At 42.5% G+C, this 17,007-nt stretch overlaps 1 protein-coding gene across 2 annotated transcripts in view; it reads left to right on the forward strand.

The window, feature by feature from the left end:
* The first annotated feature begins 223 nt into the window (after positions 1-223).
* top2b (DNA topoisomerase II beta) overlaps positions 224-17,007 on the forward strand; it is a 251,137-nt gene continuing 234,353 nt past the window's right edge. For both annotated transcript variants that reach the window (XM_068059910.1, XM_068059917.1), the window contains exon 1: positions 224-1,006. In XM_068059910.1, the coding sequence (XP_067916011.1) occupies positions 965-1,006 (42 nt within the window). In that variant the 5' untranslated portion in view covers positions 224-964. The remainder of the gene's footprint in view (positions 1,007-17,007) is intronic.

Here is a 17,007-nt window from a genome sequence, read left to right on the forward strand (position 1 = left end):
TAAATAAGGGACACCCCTCCGCACTATAAACCCTAAACCAACTCAAACACCTTGCCCGCAACACCAGTTACCACGACTCCCAACTGCCATCATTGCTCGCGCAACCGCACCAGATCCTTTAAAAAAAATTAAAGACGTCACGCCGTAACGGCCTTGCCGATTGGTGCCACTGGTAGATGGTGAAGACGGAAGCAGGCAATTGGACGATGCTGCCGGCTGTCAGTCGGTCGGCCTGCCTGCCTGGAGCGGGAGTGTGCGCGGACAGGGCTGTCAGCTTCCTCCGACTCCCATTGTTTGGGGTCGGTGCGTGAGCGCGCGCGGGCAGCGGGAGAGCGCGAGCCCCCCCCTTTTAAATATAAAAATTAACGGCTCTCTCGCCTAATGATTTTAACGCTGTTTTCAACGTTTGATGATGCTCCATTTTATTGTCAAGAGGCAGTAGCGGCAGAGTGCTTTCAATACGGGAATTTTGTTTACGTGTTTTTAGATCTCGGCCTCGGCTCGAAGGCGACGACCCAGAACGAAGAATAAAGCGGGGCTGCTTGTTACCCATTTCCCTAACCTTGGCTGCACCGTCGCTGCTCAAAGTCTCCATACGGCCCCGGGGTTTGTGGAAACCAGCAGGAGTTGTGGCTGCAGCACAGTGAGGAGGAGAGCTGCCGCCTCCGTCCCGGATCCCGGCACAGGCAGACAAACGGGAGGCCGCTCCGGTGCAGGAGGCACCGCCATCCTCCCCTCACCTCACTGCTTTTAAATACTCGCGTTAAACCGGGGTTTCACGGATCTGCGGAGAGCGAGTGTGCGGACTGGCAGGGCGGGCGAGCATCCATGTGACGGCCAGGGATCGGAACAGCCGACGGTTTGGAGGAGCCGGTAACCCCGTATAGCGAGATCATTGAAATCCCTTTTCGAGCACAACTGCCAGACACCAACAATCCGCGGAGGGACGGGAACCTTCGTAAAGATGTCCAAGGGAGACGGAGAGTCCGGAGGTTTGACTTGGGTGGTAAGTGTCCCCTGTGAGGAAAGGCATTTAAACGGGAAAGGGGGTGGAGGTGATTACCCTTGTCGGCAGAAGAAGCGGATTGGCGATCTCCCTCCCCTCGATCTATCACAGCCAGGCTCAGCCTGCACATTAGGCCGGCAGAGCTCTCTTTATAAAGTCGGAGGTGAATGGAGGTAGGGGCTGTTTCAAAACTGTCATCGTTTTTGTCGTCTGGATTTTTTTTAAACCTTCATAAATCGATAAAGTTTCTAAGTAAAGTTTTAATGTGTCTAAAGTTGTGTTTTATTGTTTTGAGATCCACACTGTCTCCGGCCTTGACCCATTCCTGCTCGCAGTTGAGTTTTGCAAAAACATTAATTCCCTTCATGTCAATGAGAGCTTGCAAACGACAGGAGGAAGAAGTAAACTTTATGGCTGTGTAAAGCCCTGTGTAAAACTGCTTTTGCAGTTCAAGATTTGAACTTCGTCTGAGACCTTTAGAAAGTGTAGTTATTGCTAGCTTTAAAATTTAAAATTTTTAAAAATTGTGTTCTGTGAAGTTACACCATTTTCTTTAGGTCGGTGCTCTCTACGTTCCTATTTATGCAGTGTACATCTTGAATTGTGCTGTATATGAAATATGGTGCTCCTACTTTTTCCACAACCCTTAATTTCTTTAATGTAATTTTAACTTTACAGCTAATTCTCGATTTTAAGTTGGTTGCTTCACTTCAATGTATTCAAGTTTGGATGAACATGGTTTTACTTTTTATATACTCACTGAATTGATGAACAGTTTCAGTCTGTTCCTATTTATAGGAGTACAAGTGAATCCCCAGTTAATGCCCACTACCTGCACACAATTAATATGCAAATAACAGCTTCCTTCTCTTCCTAAATCAAAATTAGAGTTTATATGTACAATCAAAATTTCAAAACAAATTAAATCAAATACCTCCTTATTCTCTACAAAGCGTTACGTTGCAAGATGTCGCACTTCTTCGGACCCCTAACAATTTCTTTATATATGCATTTTTTGCAGAAAAAAGACAGTTGCTTACTAATATCCACCCATTTAATTTTAGAGATTTCCTTTCTTTCCAGCATTTGTTTCAAGCCAGCAAGGTCAATCTGTACCTTTTCTCATTCACACTTCTTGTAGAGTGTATATTGTCCCACAAGGAAAGATTAGCTACATAACATTGAATGGGTAATCTTAATACACCTATTGTACAAAATATTTGACAAAAAGAATCCATGTCCACTGTCTCCACAAGACCCACTGTTTTGGCAGCTAGAATGCTTTTAACAACCTTTTTTAATTTTCTTCCAAAGCTAAAGACAACATTTCCAATTCTCAAATGTCAAATACTATGAAACCAATTGAAGCATTGCTAACAATGACCAGCTTCATCATCTTTGGGTCACCTAAGGATGGGAACTTAAGTATGCATTTATCCAGTTTTTTAATGTTTTGTTGGCCTTTAAAATAATCTCTAGGGTGTTTCATCATGGTACTTAACTCCAACACATTAAAGCCAGCATCTGGTCTAGTCTGAGTGCACAACCAAGTTTTGCAATTGTTCTATCTCATCTTTAGATACAACTTCATCTTTGTGTTGACCTAGTACGATTAACTGGAATGGGAGTAACACTTTCTAAATAGGATTGTTGATTTAAAGTTATTCCAGACCTACTGTGCTTGATATCTAAACCAATATATTTCAAAGCCACACAAGCCTGACTGCCTATTTTAAATTCAATCCTAATCTTATAAGAACACATTTCTCAAATATTGCATTACCACCCCATAAGAAATCATCAACATACATCATGAAGATGCTTGTAAGTTTTTCTTTAAGACAGCAATAAAACTTTGTGGGATCTGCTTTTAGTTGAACACAACCTATTTTTGGCAAAACTGATCTCACCAAAAATTGCCGTACCCTGGAAGCATTGTTCAGGCTGTAGACACATTTGTTTAGTTTCCATAGTTTTCCTTTTGCATCTAACGCCTCTTTGGGAAGTTTCAGGAACACTTCTCTCTGAACAATATCGCCTTAGAGAAATGGGCCTTTTATGTCAATTGACCTACACTCCCATGAATATGTGACCAGAAGAACAAAAAAGATTTCTAAGATTACTTTTCCAGCTTTGGCAGAATCCACTTTAACATCTGTATCACCCAGTCACTGTTCAAAACCCCTAGCAATTAGCCTCACCTTTAGCCTTATAAGTCCCATCTGCAAGGACTTTCTCGGTACAAATCCACCGATGCGATAAGGCAGGTTGACCCTTATCTGGTACCTCAATAAATTCCAAACTCTCTCCAAGTATCTCTAACTCCCTTTGTTTTGTCCCTCTTATTAGTTTATCCTCAAGTTTATTGGCAGCTCCAAAATTCCACAATGATGAGGACTTCTGTTTCTAGTTCTGTTACAAGACTGTTTTGTGACCTTTATTTCATCATCTCATCTATTCAAGTTACAGCCTGTCCTCGCACTTTTATGTCTGTCGAGACTACTACTGTGATATATCTCTCTTGTACAATCGCAGGTTCCTTCTTCGGTACGGATCGTTTTCTGATGCAAGAGTCATTTCTTATTCTCTACACTTTCACCCCATTCAGCCAGTCCATGGACCTTAATTCTTGTCCATCATCCTATACATTCGACCAATATTCAAACTTACTCATAGCTTTTCCTGCATGTCCCACAATTGTCGCATCCTTTCATTTACCCGACCCCTCTGGAATATATTTCACCTGAGTACCCACTCTGGGAAATTGACCTGTGGATGTGATAACTCTGTCATGTGTATCATGACACTCACATTACCACTATCCAGCCCTTGATCAGTCGCATTCTGTTTTTCAGGGCCCTCATCACGAAACACATGAGCATTTGAGCTACAAGCTGCCTCGTTTACTTCTATCAGCTGCTCAGAGTTTGAGATTTTTAAATTAATTCCAATTAATTGTGAGGAATCAACTTTAAGTTTGATTGCCATGTTTGGTTAGTACTGTCTTACCATCACGACTTATTACCGTACCAGGGTCTTTCCATTCCCTAGGATTCTCTCTTTTATAGCACACTAAATCTCCTGAATTGAAATCTGTCTCAGATAGTTTTATATGATGCCTCAGCGCTCTCAGAATTTTCTCTGAGACTTCAGCTCTGATGAAAGCCCATCTCCCTGTATGCAAAGCATTCAGATGTGCAGAAAAATTGGAACTATTTGTAGTACCTTCTGGAACAGGAGGACTATCTCACAGAACAGAAGGCAATTTGGGATTTCGCGCATGGACGAATTGTTAGGGACTATATTCACCAACCATTTGGAGTGAATTCTTTGAAACACCCATCCATGTCAGTGTAGTTGTCAACTTGCAGTCTGGTTGCAGCTAAGATTTTATGTAGCATTTCAGTTGATCACTGCATGATTCCTTTCACAAAGTCTATTCTGAAAGGACTTTAAGCTGCGGTATTCATGACCATGGTGTCGTATTTTCACACATGTCTCTGAACTCGCCTTTGACAAATGCCCCTCCATTATCAGTCAGAAACTTTGCTGGCGTTCCTATCCATTTGTCCATGATTTTGTCTATAATAACCCTTTTCGTCCTTACTTTACTTTGTATTTTTGTAGAAAGACTAAATCTAGTTGCCAGGTCTGTAAAATGCAGGATGAAAATATTTGTCTTTGTCCCATACCTTTAGATCCATAGCAACTACCTCGTTAAAGTCATGTGCCAATGGAAGACTTGCAGTAGGATCTGCCAGTGTCCTTTGATGCTTTTTGCAGATTTCACACTTCTCACTAATCTCTTATCAGAGTCATATACTTTCCATCAACCACACCTCTTCCCTTTTATCATGAGTTTTAGCTTTGACATGTATGGTGAGCAAATTGTCTATGTAACTTTAAGGCAATTTTTCCCATCTGATTCTTATCACCTGATGCCATGAATACTTGTCTACCACTCTGATGAGAAACACCAGGTTTTGTTAAGGGGATCCAGTAATGTTCTGATGGGTACACTGCAGATCAATGCACTTTGCAAAAATAATTGCCTTATTGTACCCATGTCAAGTTTTATTTGTGCCTCTTGCATAGAAAGTTTATTCTACAGCATATGTATCTCACTAGAGGCAACGTAAGTATTTATAAAATGGCTTATTCCAGCTATTTTGCAAGGAATTACAACTCTCTTTAGTGGCCTCAATGTGTTGTCATTGCCATTTCTAAAGAAAGTAGTACTTTTATATTCTTTAACATTGCATTGATCCTCACTACTTAGTGAATCAAGGTAACATTTTAACCAATCTGCCCACATGCTGTTGAAGAAGAGGTACTATCCAGTACTGCACGGTTAAAGGAGTCTGTGACTAACGCATTCATCACAGGACTAAAGGTTCTTGTGGCCAGCATAATTTGTTCAGATTTATCATTTTCTTCATTCTCTTCTTCAGAATTCTCTTCATCTGTCATCTCGAGGACCCTGCAGTTAACTGCATAATGATACTTCGAGTCACATCTGAAGCACCTATTAACTGTTCCTTGGGCATTCCTGGAATTCATTCACCCATTATTGTTTCAATTTTGTTTTCTCTAATAGCTGGATCTGCTAAGGATACTTTCATCCTCATTCTACCTGTCTTTAATCCTTCTGTTGTATTAGTGCCTGCATCCAGTATCTGAATTATTTTGAAATCTGGCGATCATTGAGTCTTCAATTCTTTGTGTCACTGTCGAGTTTTTCATTTGTTCCATGAAGGCTGAGGGAAATGATTGTGGTCACAGGAATTTTTTTAAGGTAGCAGACATCTGATCCAACAGGGTCTCCCTCTCTGACAGAATCAGTAGCCTGCCCATATGCGACACCTTAACGCAATCCAGTAATTTAAATGCTAGTACTGATCTAGGGTTCCCAAAATTGAATTTTGTCAATCTCTTATACAATCTGTTAAAGTCCACAATTATGTTCTTCCAGGGAATGACTGTCTGTTTTCTGGAATCTATCAAATTCTGGCCATACCTCATAGGCATTTAACAGATCATCTTTCTTGCAGATTTTATCCAGGAGAACTCTGAAGGTCCAAACCTTCATTATCCAACTGACTGGCATCTATCCCTCAAAATGCTTCTGCCTTTACTGCTTGTAGAAAGTGACAATGCCAAAGTCATACCTTGTTTTCTCCTTGACCACATATCTACTTCATTCTTCCACTCGTCATATGGTTCAGATTCTGAGAACATCAGAGAGGATAATCATACCCTGACAATTCACACTTGCTTTCTGCCATTTTCCACCATGGTCATTAGGATTTAAGTTTCATGTCTAAAAATGTTTGTTTTTTGTTGTTGTTTCTAACAATCATCTTTAGTCAACCATTCTATGTTACCATTCCAGAAAGTTTGTTGGTGAAGGATAGTACTGGGGACGATCTTTACACATTTTCATAGGCTTTTATTTAAATAGATGCACATTACAACCATGCATATCCTAACCTAACCACCACATTTTCAGTTGGTTCCTATTTATAGGAGCACAAGTGAATCCCCAATAATGTCCACCACCTGCATACAATTGAACACAATTAATACATAATTAACATCCCTTGCTACCTTTTTGCAAGAGAGCAAGAAAAGAAGCAACATTTTTGAATTCCAGCCTCACTCCACAGCTGAGCTGGCTAAGATTGGAGGTCCAAAAGCATATGGAACAGGAAGTATAGTAAAAAATTTGGGTGGGGTAAAGAAAGGAGTTTTGGCCTGAACCAGAGATAGAGGTACTCTGCAACAGGGCTCTTATAATAACCATATCCCTGACTATTTGTCCATAAAATACAGATCTGTTTCACTGAAACATGAGCAAATCGTGGTTGGACTCCTTGTTGGTCCTTGCAGCACTTCTAAGGCTCAGTACTGAAACCTGAATTCAGTGGAAAAGCAGGGAGGATGTTAGAAGCAGAAACTAACTCAAGGCTCTTTGAGGACATCTGTCTTGATCAGGAAGGCATCTTTCTTGAAAAGTTCTTTTCAGTTTTGCTTTTAAATCCACACATCAGTCTTTCATACTGTAATAGCCTTATTTTCAAATATTAATGACAAAACTATTAATTCAGCATATGATCAACAAAGTACAAGTAGTTCCATGTACCTGCTTGAACAAAATTTATCTCCAGTTTTTTTTCTGTTTCATATTTGTCCCCCAGTTCTGTTTCCCCCCCCCCCTTCCCCCCCCCCCCCAAAAAAAGCTACACTGTGACATCACTAAAGGAATGGTGCATTGAGGCATTTGTGCTTCAGTTGCTTGTGCATCTTTGCTGTTGAGTAGGGTAAAGCAGAGCTTTGTGCACGGAATACAGCTCATTGGTTTCTTGCCTGCCAGTGACAAGTCTAATGAACGAGCTTAGAGGGTTGTCAATTATGTTCATTTCAATCATGCAATATGATTCCTGAGCTTTTCTTTAAAATGGAAGGAGCATCTCGGGGAGTACCTCTTGTTCAAAGTGATTTCTCCATGTTCAAAATATTTAGTTAATGTCTAATCAAAGAAAATGGCTGAATTTTATTAGCGCGGCGGCGTGCTTTGAAGTTAGCGGCATGCCCCCACTGAGCGGCCATTACAGAGCCCCTGCGATATTACCGGTGGGGGCTCATTGAAATGGAGGGGCAGAGCGGCCACCCCGGTGCCATTTTTAAAGGGCTTCAAGCCCTTCAGAGAGATTTAAATATTTAAAGGTGCCGGTTTGATAACAATTTCAATAAAAGTTTAATTTAACTTTGAATCTCCTCTACCACCCCCCCCACCCCACTGAGTACTCAATACATAAATTGACCTATCCCCCCCCCCCTCCAAAAAAAAACACTTCTTGAAATTCTGAACTTTCCCCCCTGAACTTCAGCATCTTTGACCTTCAACCCCTTTCCACCATCCCCACAACCAATAGGAATAGTTCTCCCCGCTCTCCCCTCCCTCCTGCCCTGATAATTTTAGTCCTCCCTTCCCACCAGTGTCTCGCCTCGGAACTTCGTATGGAATTCTGAAGGCGCGAGAGTTGCAGCCAGTGGCTGTAAAATTGGCATGGGATGGCCGATGGTGACAGGTAAGTTCATTTGCAAGCTTATTACCCTCATTTGAATATTTTAATAAAGGCGCTGCCGCCGCCAAGTGGCTGCGGGGTGGGGGGGGGGCGGGCTGCACCGAGGCCTTGCCGCCACTGCTAATATCCAGCAGGGTCTTTTCGGTGTTGTGGGCCATGGCGGGCTGCTTCCGCTTGCATTTTATGGGCCTGCCTGCCACGACCCACGGCGTCGAGGGGCTGGTAAAATCCTGCCCAATATGTCATGTAAAAAAAAAAAAGTGTCCTGCCTCAGCAGAGGCCCACTTTACCCTATGTCCAGAAACCCGACATGCTCCATTAATTGCAACTCTGGGTCAGGACTTTGGGCTCACCATAGGGGCAGTCTGGTGCTGTCTGGCCTTTCTAAAACATCCCTGTGGTTGAGTATGCTGAAGACTTAGTGCATTTTTCATTGGTAGGAAATTTGGCAAATAAAATTGTTGCACCATTTTTCCAAATAACATTCAGATCTATAAATTTCTGAATGACTAACTTCTGAATATTGCTAAATGGTGAAAAAAATATAATTAATTCTCTATTTGAAATTGAATGTGGTAGCAGTCCTATGCAAACAATATTTTTATGTTGTAAACTGCTCCTGTTTGTTGAATTCTTTCACATAGTATAATCTGAAATTATATGTTGCTCATACATACCTCTACCACATCTACATCACCACCACCTATCTTGACCCCCCCCCCCTTATTGTTTTCTAAATTGTCAGACTGCTTGTCCGACATCCAATACCGGATACGCAGAAATTTCCTCCAACGACATGTTGGGAAGACGGCAGCCATTGTCTTCAGTCCTCAGCACAAACTCCGTTCCCTTGCCACTGACTCCATCCACCCCCTGGCAACTGTCTCAAGCTGAACCAGACTGCTCACTACCTTGGTGTCATATTTGACCCCAAGATGAGCCTCAAATCCCATATCCACACTATCACTAAGACCACCTATTTCCACCCCCGTAACACGGCCTGACTGTGCATCTGCTTTAGCTCATCTGCTGAAATACTTCTCCATGTCTTTTTTACCTCCAGACTTGACTGTTCTAACGCACTCCTGGCTGTCCTCCCACTTTCTACTCTCTAAACTTGATGTCATCCAAAACTCTGCCCATGTTCTAACTTGCACCAAGTCCTGTTCACCCATCACCCCTATGCTCGCTGACTTACGTTGGATCCTAGTTAAGCAACTGTTCTGAAAATCTCTGTCCTCATTTTCAAATCCTTCCATGGCCTCACATCTTACCTCTAATTTTCTCCAGCTCCACAATCCTCCGAGATATCTGCGCACTCCTGATTCTGGCCTTGAGCAGCCCCAATTTAATTGCTCCACCATTGGAGACAGGGCCTTCAGCTCCCTGGGCCCTAAACTCTGGAATTCCTTCCTAGGCCTCTGTACTTCTCTTTTCTCCTTTAAGACGCTCTTAAAACCTACCTCTTTTACTAAGCTTTTTGTCACTTGCCCTAATATCTCTTTATTTTATACCACTGCTGTGAAGTGCCTTGGGATGTCTTACCACATTAAAAACACTATATAAATATGAATTGTTAACATTGCGGTTTCAACTAAATCCATCATAACTTGCTGGAGCATGGATTGGGCACTGGTTATTCTGATACAGCTCCTGGTCTATCTGTCTTCTTGACCACTGGGATTGGCTTTCTGTAATGTATGTCTATCTTAGAATTATCTGGCATCATCATGTTACGCTACCGAAAATAATATAGAAGTGAAAGAACATGTTCTGCTTCAAACCCAAAGTATCCTTTTATAACCTGCTCCACTCCTTTCCAGTTTAAGAGCCATTCCATATGGAATGTTGAGATGGTCCTATGGTCATGGATCCAAGCAATTATTTTTATGCATTAATTGCACATTGGTTAACCAAAAATAGATTGCATCTTTATTTTCCTAGATTTTATTTTCCGAAAGCTTGCTTATTTTTCCTCATCATTTGAGCTTCATAGAAACATAGAAAATTTGCAGCACACAAGGCGGCCATTTGGCCCATCATGTCTGTGTCGGCCAAAAAAGAACTGTCCAGCTATTGGCACGTAGCCCTGCAGGTTACAACACTTCAAGTGTGTAACAAAGTATTTTTTAAATGCGATGAGGGTTTTCTACCTCTTCCACCCTTTCAGGCAATGAGTTCCAGACCCCCATCATTCAGTGGGTGAAAGTATTTCTCACTGGTTTGGAGGGCAAAGAGAGATTGGATAGGCTGGGTCTGTTTTCCCTGGAGCGAAGGAGGCTGAGAGGGGACATGATAGAGGTATATAAAATTATGAGAGGCATAGATAGGGTAGATGGCCAGAGTCTGTTTCCCATGGTAGGGGTGACTAAAACTAGAGGGCATAGATTTAAGGTGAGAGGGAGGAGGTTTAAAGGGGATCAAAGGGGTAAGTTTTTCACACAAAGAATAGTGGGTATCTGGAATGAGCTGCCTGAGGAGGTGGTGGAGGCAGGAACAGTAGCAACATTTAAGAGGCATCTGGACAGGTACTTGAATGAGCAAAGCATAGAGGGATATGGAATTAATGCAGGCAGGTGGGATTAGTACAGATAGGCGTTATGGTTGGCATGAACGCGGTGGGCCGAAGGGCCTGTTTCTATGCTGTACGACTCTATGACTCTATAACTGCCCTCTAATCCTTCTACCAATTAGTTTAAATCTATGCCCCCTGATTATTGACCTCCCTGCTAAGGGGAATAGGTCCTTCCAATACACTCTATCTAGGCCTCTCAATTTTATATACTTCAATTAAATATCCCCTTAGCCTCCTGTGTTCCAAAGAAAACACTCCCAGCCTATCCAATCCTCCTTCATAACTACAATTCTCCATTCTTGGCAACATCCTCATGAATCTCCTCTGTACCCTGTCTAATGCGATCACATCCTTCCTGTAATGTGGTGACCAGAACCTTATACAGTACTCTAGCAGTGACACAACTACCGTTTTATACAGTTCTCTCAGAACCTCCTTGCTCTTGTGTTCTGTACCTCAGCCAATAATGGAAAGTATGCCTTATGCCTTCTTAACCATATTATCTACCTGCCCTGTTACCTTCAGGGATCTGTGGACATGCATTCCAAGATCCCTCTGTTGTTCTACACTTCTCAGTATCCTACCCTTTATTATATATTCCCTTGGCTTAGTATACCATGTTGTGGATGACTTCCACTTTTCACCTCTCAACTGACCGTAGACAGTGTTTTTTAAGAGAATATGGTTTTAGTCCCCGAGTGTTTAGCGGTCAAATAAACAGATAAATGACAGATTTTCTCATAGGATTAAAAAAGATTAATTATTTATTAAACATACCTGAAAAATATTCGCATGCGCACACACGCAAGAAGAGGTAGAGATGAGAGGATAGCATGCATTTAAGTCCAATTGTTGTAAAAAGAGTTCACTTTGAAACCTTTTTGGTCTTCCGGGAGGAATTTTTTAACAGCGGTGCAGGCCTGCTGTTCCTTTTCTTGGTTTATTGAAGTATTGCAGACTCCTTTGGTTAAGATTCAGTCAAAGTCGGTGGTGAGAATCCTGTTACGATTTTTCAGGTAGAGAGTTTTCAAGGTCACCTTGCAGCCTCTGCCTCTGAGTGGTTTTTTAGATGTTATAAGCAGGATCGTCTTCTTGGCTGAAATGTATTTTTCAGCTTCCTGGCTGGTTGGCTTTCTGAGTCTGTCTTTCAGAGTTCTTTTTTTAAGGAGAAAAACCTGATCAGATTTGGATTTGGTCAGCTGATTCTCACCTGGTGTGTTCATACAATGGCTTTGAACGTGAGGCCATTGCTACACAATGGGGTCAGAATGTGGCCTATCTTGATAAAGTGGTGTTATGTCCCATCTATTATCGTGACTTTGAATCTGGAGTCTCCCTGTCTGCAAAGGCCTTTGTCAACGCAATTCTTGGAGATAGGGGTCATGTAGCATTGAATGGGCTGTTTAGCATTTTAATCTGCCTTTCCTAGGACTAGTCAAGACGTGATGATGGTTTTAGTCTCCAGCATTCCCTATGGGTATTTGCAGTACAGGAGAGGTCACCTGACCTCTTACTCCATCTTGTCTGCAGCAAAAGTGTGTCCTTTTTTTTGGAGTTCAGTTCATCAGTTTATTTATATAGCTCATAATTGCTCCAGTTCACTTATGTTTACGAAAGGGACAATTATGAACTAGACAACCAAAAAATAACTTCTGCAAGGGAAACATTCCTCTTCCCTGAAGGGCTCTTGCTAGAGTATGAACTCTAAAGGTGCTAGCTATCTGCCACTAGCTCACCCAAATGGCCGTTATTTCTGTGTGAAGATAGACAGTGGGCATCAGCAGGCTATTGAACTGGGGGTGGTCGTGACAGTTGAGGCCAATTTTGTCCACTTTCAGCATCCAGCACCTGCACTTTGCCGGGTTCACTGACATTGCACCTCGAGTGAGGTAAGACTAACTCAAATGAAACACAAGGCTCAGCATTACACCACAACTGGGTCAAGGAGGACATTCTGATGAAATCACCCAGTCTCCAGCCCCAGTAAAGCTAGTTTTTTCACAAGTGGGATTGGACTCAGCATCAGTGGCCTCCACAACCTGGCAGTTATTAGGAAAGACCAATGTGCACGCACAAAACAAAAAGTGTGTGCTACCTGGTGGCAAAGCAATACTGCAGTGCTGGTAACTGCTACTCTTCTCTGATTCCTGGCATCGATGGTGGTAATTACAGCCTCTGGATTCCTTGGGCAGATTTCCTTCCCGAAAGGACAGTAGAGACTATATGGGTTTTTACGACAATCTGGTAGGTACAGTGTCACTGTTATTGATATTAACTTTTTATTCCAGATTTATTTATTTAATTAACTGAATTTAAATTCTCCAGCTGCCCGTGATGGGATTTAAACTCCTGTCTCTGGGTCATTAGTCCAGGCCTCTGGATTACTAGTCTAGAACACTGTTCCCTCTATCTTCATTATCAGTTTCCCTTAATCACTTGAAAGCTCGGACCAAATCATCCCTTAACCTTCTAAATTCCAGGGAATACAGCCCTAGTTTGTGCAATACAAACTTGTAATTTAACCCTTGGAGTCTAGGTATCATTTTAGCATGTCTTGTATGGTGCACAGAACTCCTCATAATACTGTAACCAGGGTTTTGTATAGCTGTAGCATAACTTCCACCTTTTTGTATTCTGGTCCTCCTAGATATAAAGGCCACTATTGTATTAGTCTTTTTGATCATTTTATGTGACATTTCGATGATCAATGTACATGGACCCCCAAGTTCCTTTGGATGTCCACTGTTTCTAACTTTTCAGCATTTAAAAAGTATTCTGATTTGTTCTTTTTAGGTCCAACTTGGATGATCTCACATTTGCCTACATTGAAATCCATTTGTCACACTTTTGCCCACTTACTTAATTATCATCAGTTTGGAATTTTATGCTTCCATCTACACTGCTTACAATGCCGCCTATTAGTTGTGTTGCCGGCAAACTTGGGTATGTAGCTTTCTATTTCAGCATCTAAATCGTTAATAAATGGTGAAAAGACACTAGTCACATCCTCCCGATTAGAATACCTGTCCACTATCCCTACTCTCTGCCTCCTGCCACTCAGCCAATTTCCTAAGCAGGTCTCTAATTTGCTTTCAATTCCATGAGCTTCAACTTTAGCGAACAGTCTCTTGTGAGGAACTTTATCAAATGTCTCCTGGAAGTCCATATAAATAACACCGATAGACCTTTCCTGAACGACTACATTAGTCACCTCTTCAAAAGAAAATTCAGTCAGGTTCATCAGGCATGCCCTATCTTTACAAGCCCATGGTGGCTCGCCCTGATCAGCTGAAATTTTTCAAGGTGTTCATTATAGTAATTTCCTGACAACAGATGTTGTGCTACATGGTCTATAATTCCCTGGTTTCCCCTCTCTGGTCTCCTTCAAATAGTGGAGTGACGTGTGCAGCTTCCCAGGCTAAAAGAACTGTTCGCAAATCGGCAGAACTTTGGAAGATTCCAGTTAGGGTATCTGCATTGTTCTCTCTTCCTTACTTTCAACTATGGGATGGAAACCATATCTGGTCCTGGAGATGTGTCACTCTTCTCTTCAAGCTATTATTTTACTGTAATTTTGGTAAGTCCTGTCCCTGATTCAATATTGATTTCTTGGGATGTTTGGAATGCTGAACTCTTCCTCAATTGTAAATACTGACAAAGTAATGTGTTCATTATTTCTTTGCTTTCATTGACAATATCATCGCTGTCCGTTTTTAAGGGGCCACATTGCTCCTAATCAATATAACATAATTGAAAATTCTTTGTGTTGGTTTTTGATATCCCTTGCAAGTTTCTTTTCATACTCCCTTTTTGTAGCTCTTACTATCTGCTTTGTCACCCTTTGCTGCTCTTTGTATCTCTTTTTTTGCATTTTTCTATGCTTTTTCTTTTGCTTTTATATTGTCTCTTACCGCTTTAGTTGTCCATGGCTTTTATTTTGGCCAAGTCGAGCTCTTGCCCCTTAGGAGTATAAACTGTATCAAATAGTCATTTGGCGGTACAGGACTTGAGTGTTGCTGAAAATAGATATATTGTCAAAGCTTTTGTCTTGCACTCATTAGGACAATTCGCAAGAATACCAATGTAAGGGAAAGCAACAAATTTATACTGTATGAGAAGAGAGTGCTGATTGGTTGGTTGGCAAGTAAACTCTGATTGGTAGAAGCATTGCCATGGAGAATGTACCAGTTTATGGTGACTGGCAGTTAACTGCCAAGCTTTATTTGAAATTTAAACCAGGCAGCTTGACTGTGATTGGTCAAGGCAATGACCTGAGGAATGAACCAGCGAATGGCTGTCACTTATTTTGTTAGCTGAAACAAGCGCAATGTGTGTACATATTCTTTCTGTCTACATAGAACAGGGCCTTGTGTATTAATATATGTAGCTTCCAGTACACACAAATGCGCCACACTGCGAGCCCGACTGACTATCTTAAATTGGTTGTCAGCATAATTCTTGGCACAGTGAGCATTACTTGGCAAATGTTGTCCAATCGCGGAATCACATCTAATGTTGGACATTGTACTTTGAGTTTTGAAAGCATGGGCTGGTTGGGTACAGCCTGTACCTTGCCCGTTGCGAACAGCAGAAGGGACACGATGTTTGATACGATCCACCAGCCTGTGGGACGTACGGCCTATATATCTAGCATCACACTGGCATTGGAGTTCATATATCACATTACTCATTTGTGTGATAGGCAGAATGTCTTTTTGGTTTGATCGCAGCATCCTGTTGGTGGCAAACGCCACATGTGTTGCTACTGCATAGTAGCAGCATGAAACAGCTAGTTTTAACTGCTTCGGTGAATCTTCAGGGTAATCTGAGGTAGACTGGACACTTTTCAGGGCCGATAATGATGGCCATAGGCCGTTCATAAGTTTGCACGATAAACAGCAAGAAATGATCAGATCAGGGTAGCCATTGTCACGCAGCATGCTTTCATTCGTCCTATTTCAACATCAAGCTTGCATGGTGAGCAAACGGTTCAGACCCAATTTTGAGGGTTATTTTTTAATCATTCATGGGACGTGGGCGTCGCTGGCCAGGCTAGCATTTATTGCCCATCCCTAATTGCCCTTGAGAAGGTGGTGGTGAGCTTCCTTCTTGAACCAGTGCAGGCCATGTGGGGTAGTTACACCCACAGTGCTGTTAGGAAGGGAGTTCCAGGATTTTGACCCAGCGACAGTGAAGGAATGGCGATATAGTTCCAAGTCAGGATGGTGTGTGACTTGGAGGGGAACTTGCAGGTGGTGGTGTTCCCATGCATTTGCTGCCCTTGTCCTTCTAGTTGGTAGAGGTCGCAGGTTTAGCAGGTGCTGTCTAAGGAGCCTTGGTGCGTTGCTGCAGTGCATCTTGTAGATGGTACACACTGCTGCCACTGTGCTTAGGTGGTGCAGGGAGTGAATGGCATCCCATCCACAAACAATCAAGCAGGCTGCTTTGTCCTGGATGGTGTCCAGCTTCTTGAGTGTTGTTGGAGCTGCACCCATCCAGGCAAGTAGAGAGTATTCCATCACACTCCTGACTTGTGCCTTGTAGATGGTGGACAGGCTTTGGGGAATCAAGAGGTGAGTTACTCGCTGCAATGTTCCTAGCCTCTGACCTGCTCTTGTCGTAATGCCATTGAATGTCAGGGGGAGATGGTTAGATTCTGTCTTGTTGGAGATGGTCATCGCCTGGCACTTGTGTGGCATGAATGTTACTTGCCACTTATCAGCCCAAGCTTGGATATTGTCCAAGTCTTGCTGCATTTCTACACGGACTGCTTCAGTATCTGAGGAGTCACGAATGGTGCTGAACATTGTGCAATCATCAGCGAACATCCCCACTTCTGACCTTATGAGTGAAGGAAGGTCATTGATGAGTGAAGGAAGCAGCTGAAGATGGTTGGGCCCAGGACACTACCCTGATGAACTCCTGCAGTGATGTCCTGGAGCTCAAATGATTGACCTCCAACAACCACAACCATCTTCCTTTGCCCTAGGTATGACTCCAGCCAGCGGAGAGTTTTCCCCCTGATTCCCATTGACCTCAGTTTTGCTGGGGCTCCTTGATGCCATACTCGGTCAAATACTGCCTTGATGTCAAGGGCAGTTACTCTCACCTCACCTCTTGAGTTCAGCTTTTTTGTCCATGTTTGAACCAATGCTGTAATGAGGTCAGGAGCTGAGTGGCCCTGGCGGAACCCAAACTGAGCATCAGTGAGCAGGTTATTGCTAAGCAAGTGCCGCTTGATGGCACTGTTGATGACACCTTCCATCACTTTACTGATGATTGAGAGTAGGCTGATGGGGCGGTAATTGGCTGGGTTGGGCTTGTCCTGCTTTTAGTGT

Source organism: Heterodontus francisci, chromosome 2 (assembly GCF_036365525.1).
Source record: "Heterodontus francisci isolate sHetFra1 chromosome 2, sHetFra1.hap1, whole genome shotgun sequence".
Lineage (NCBI taxonomy): Eukaryota > Metazoa > Chordata > Chondrichthyes > Heterodontiformes > Heterodontidae > Heterodontus > Heterodontus francisci.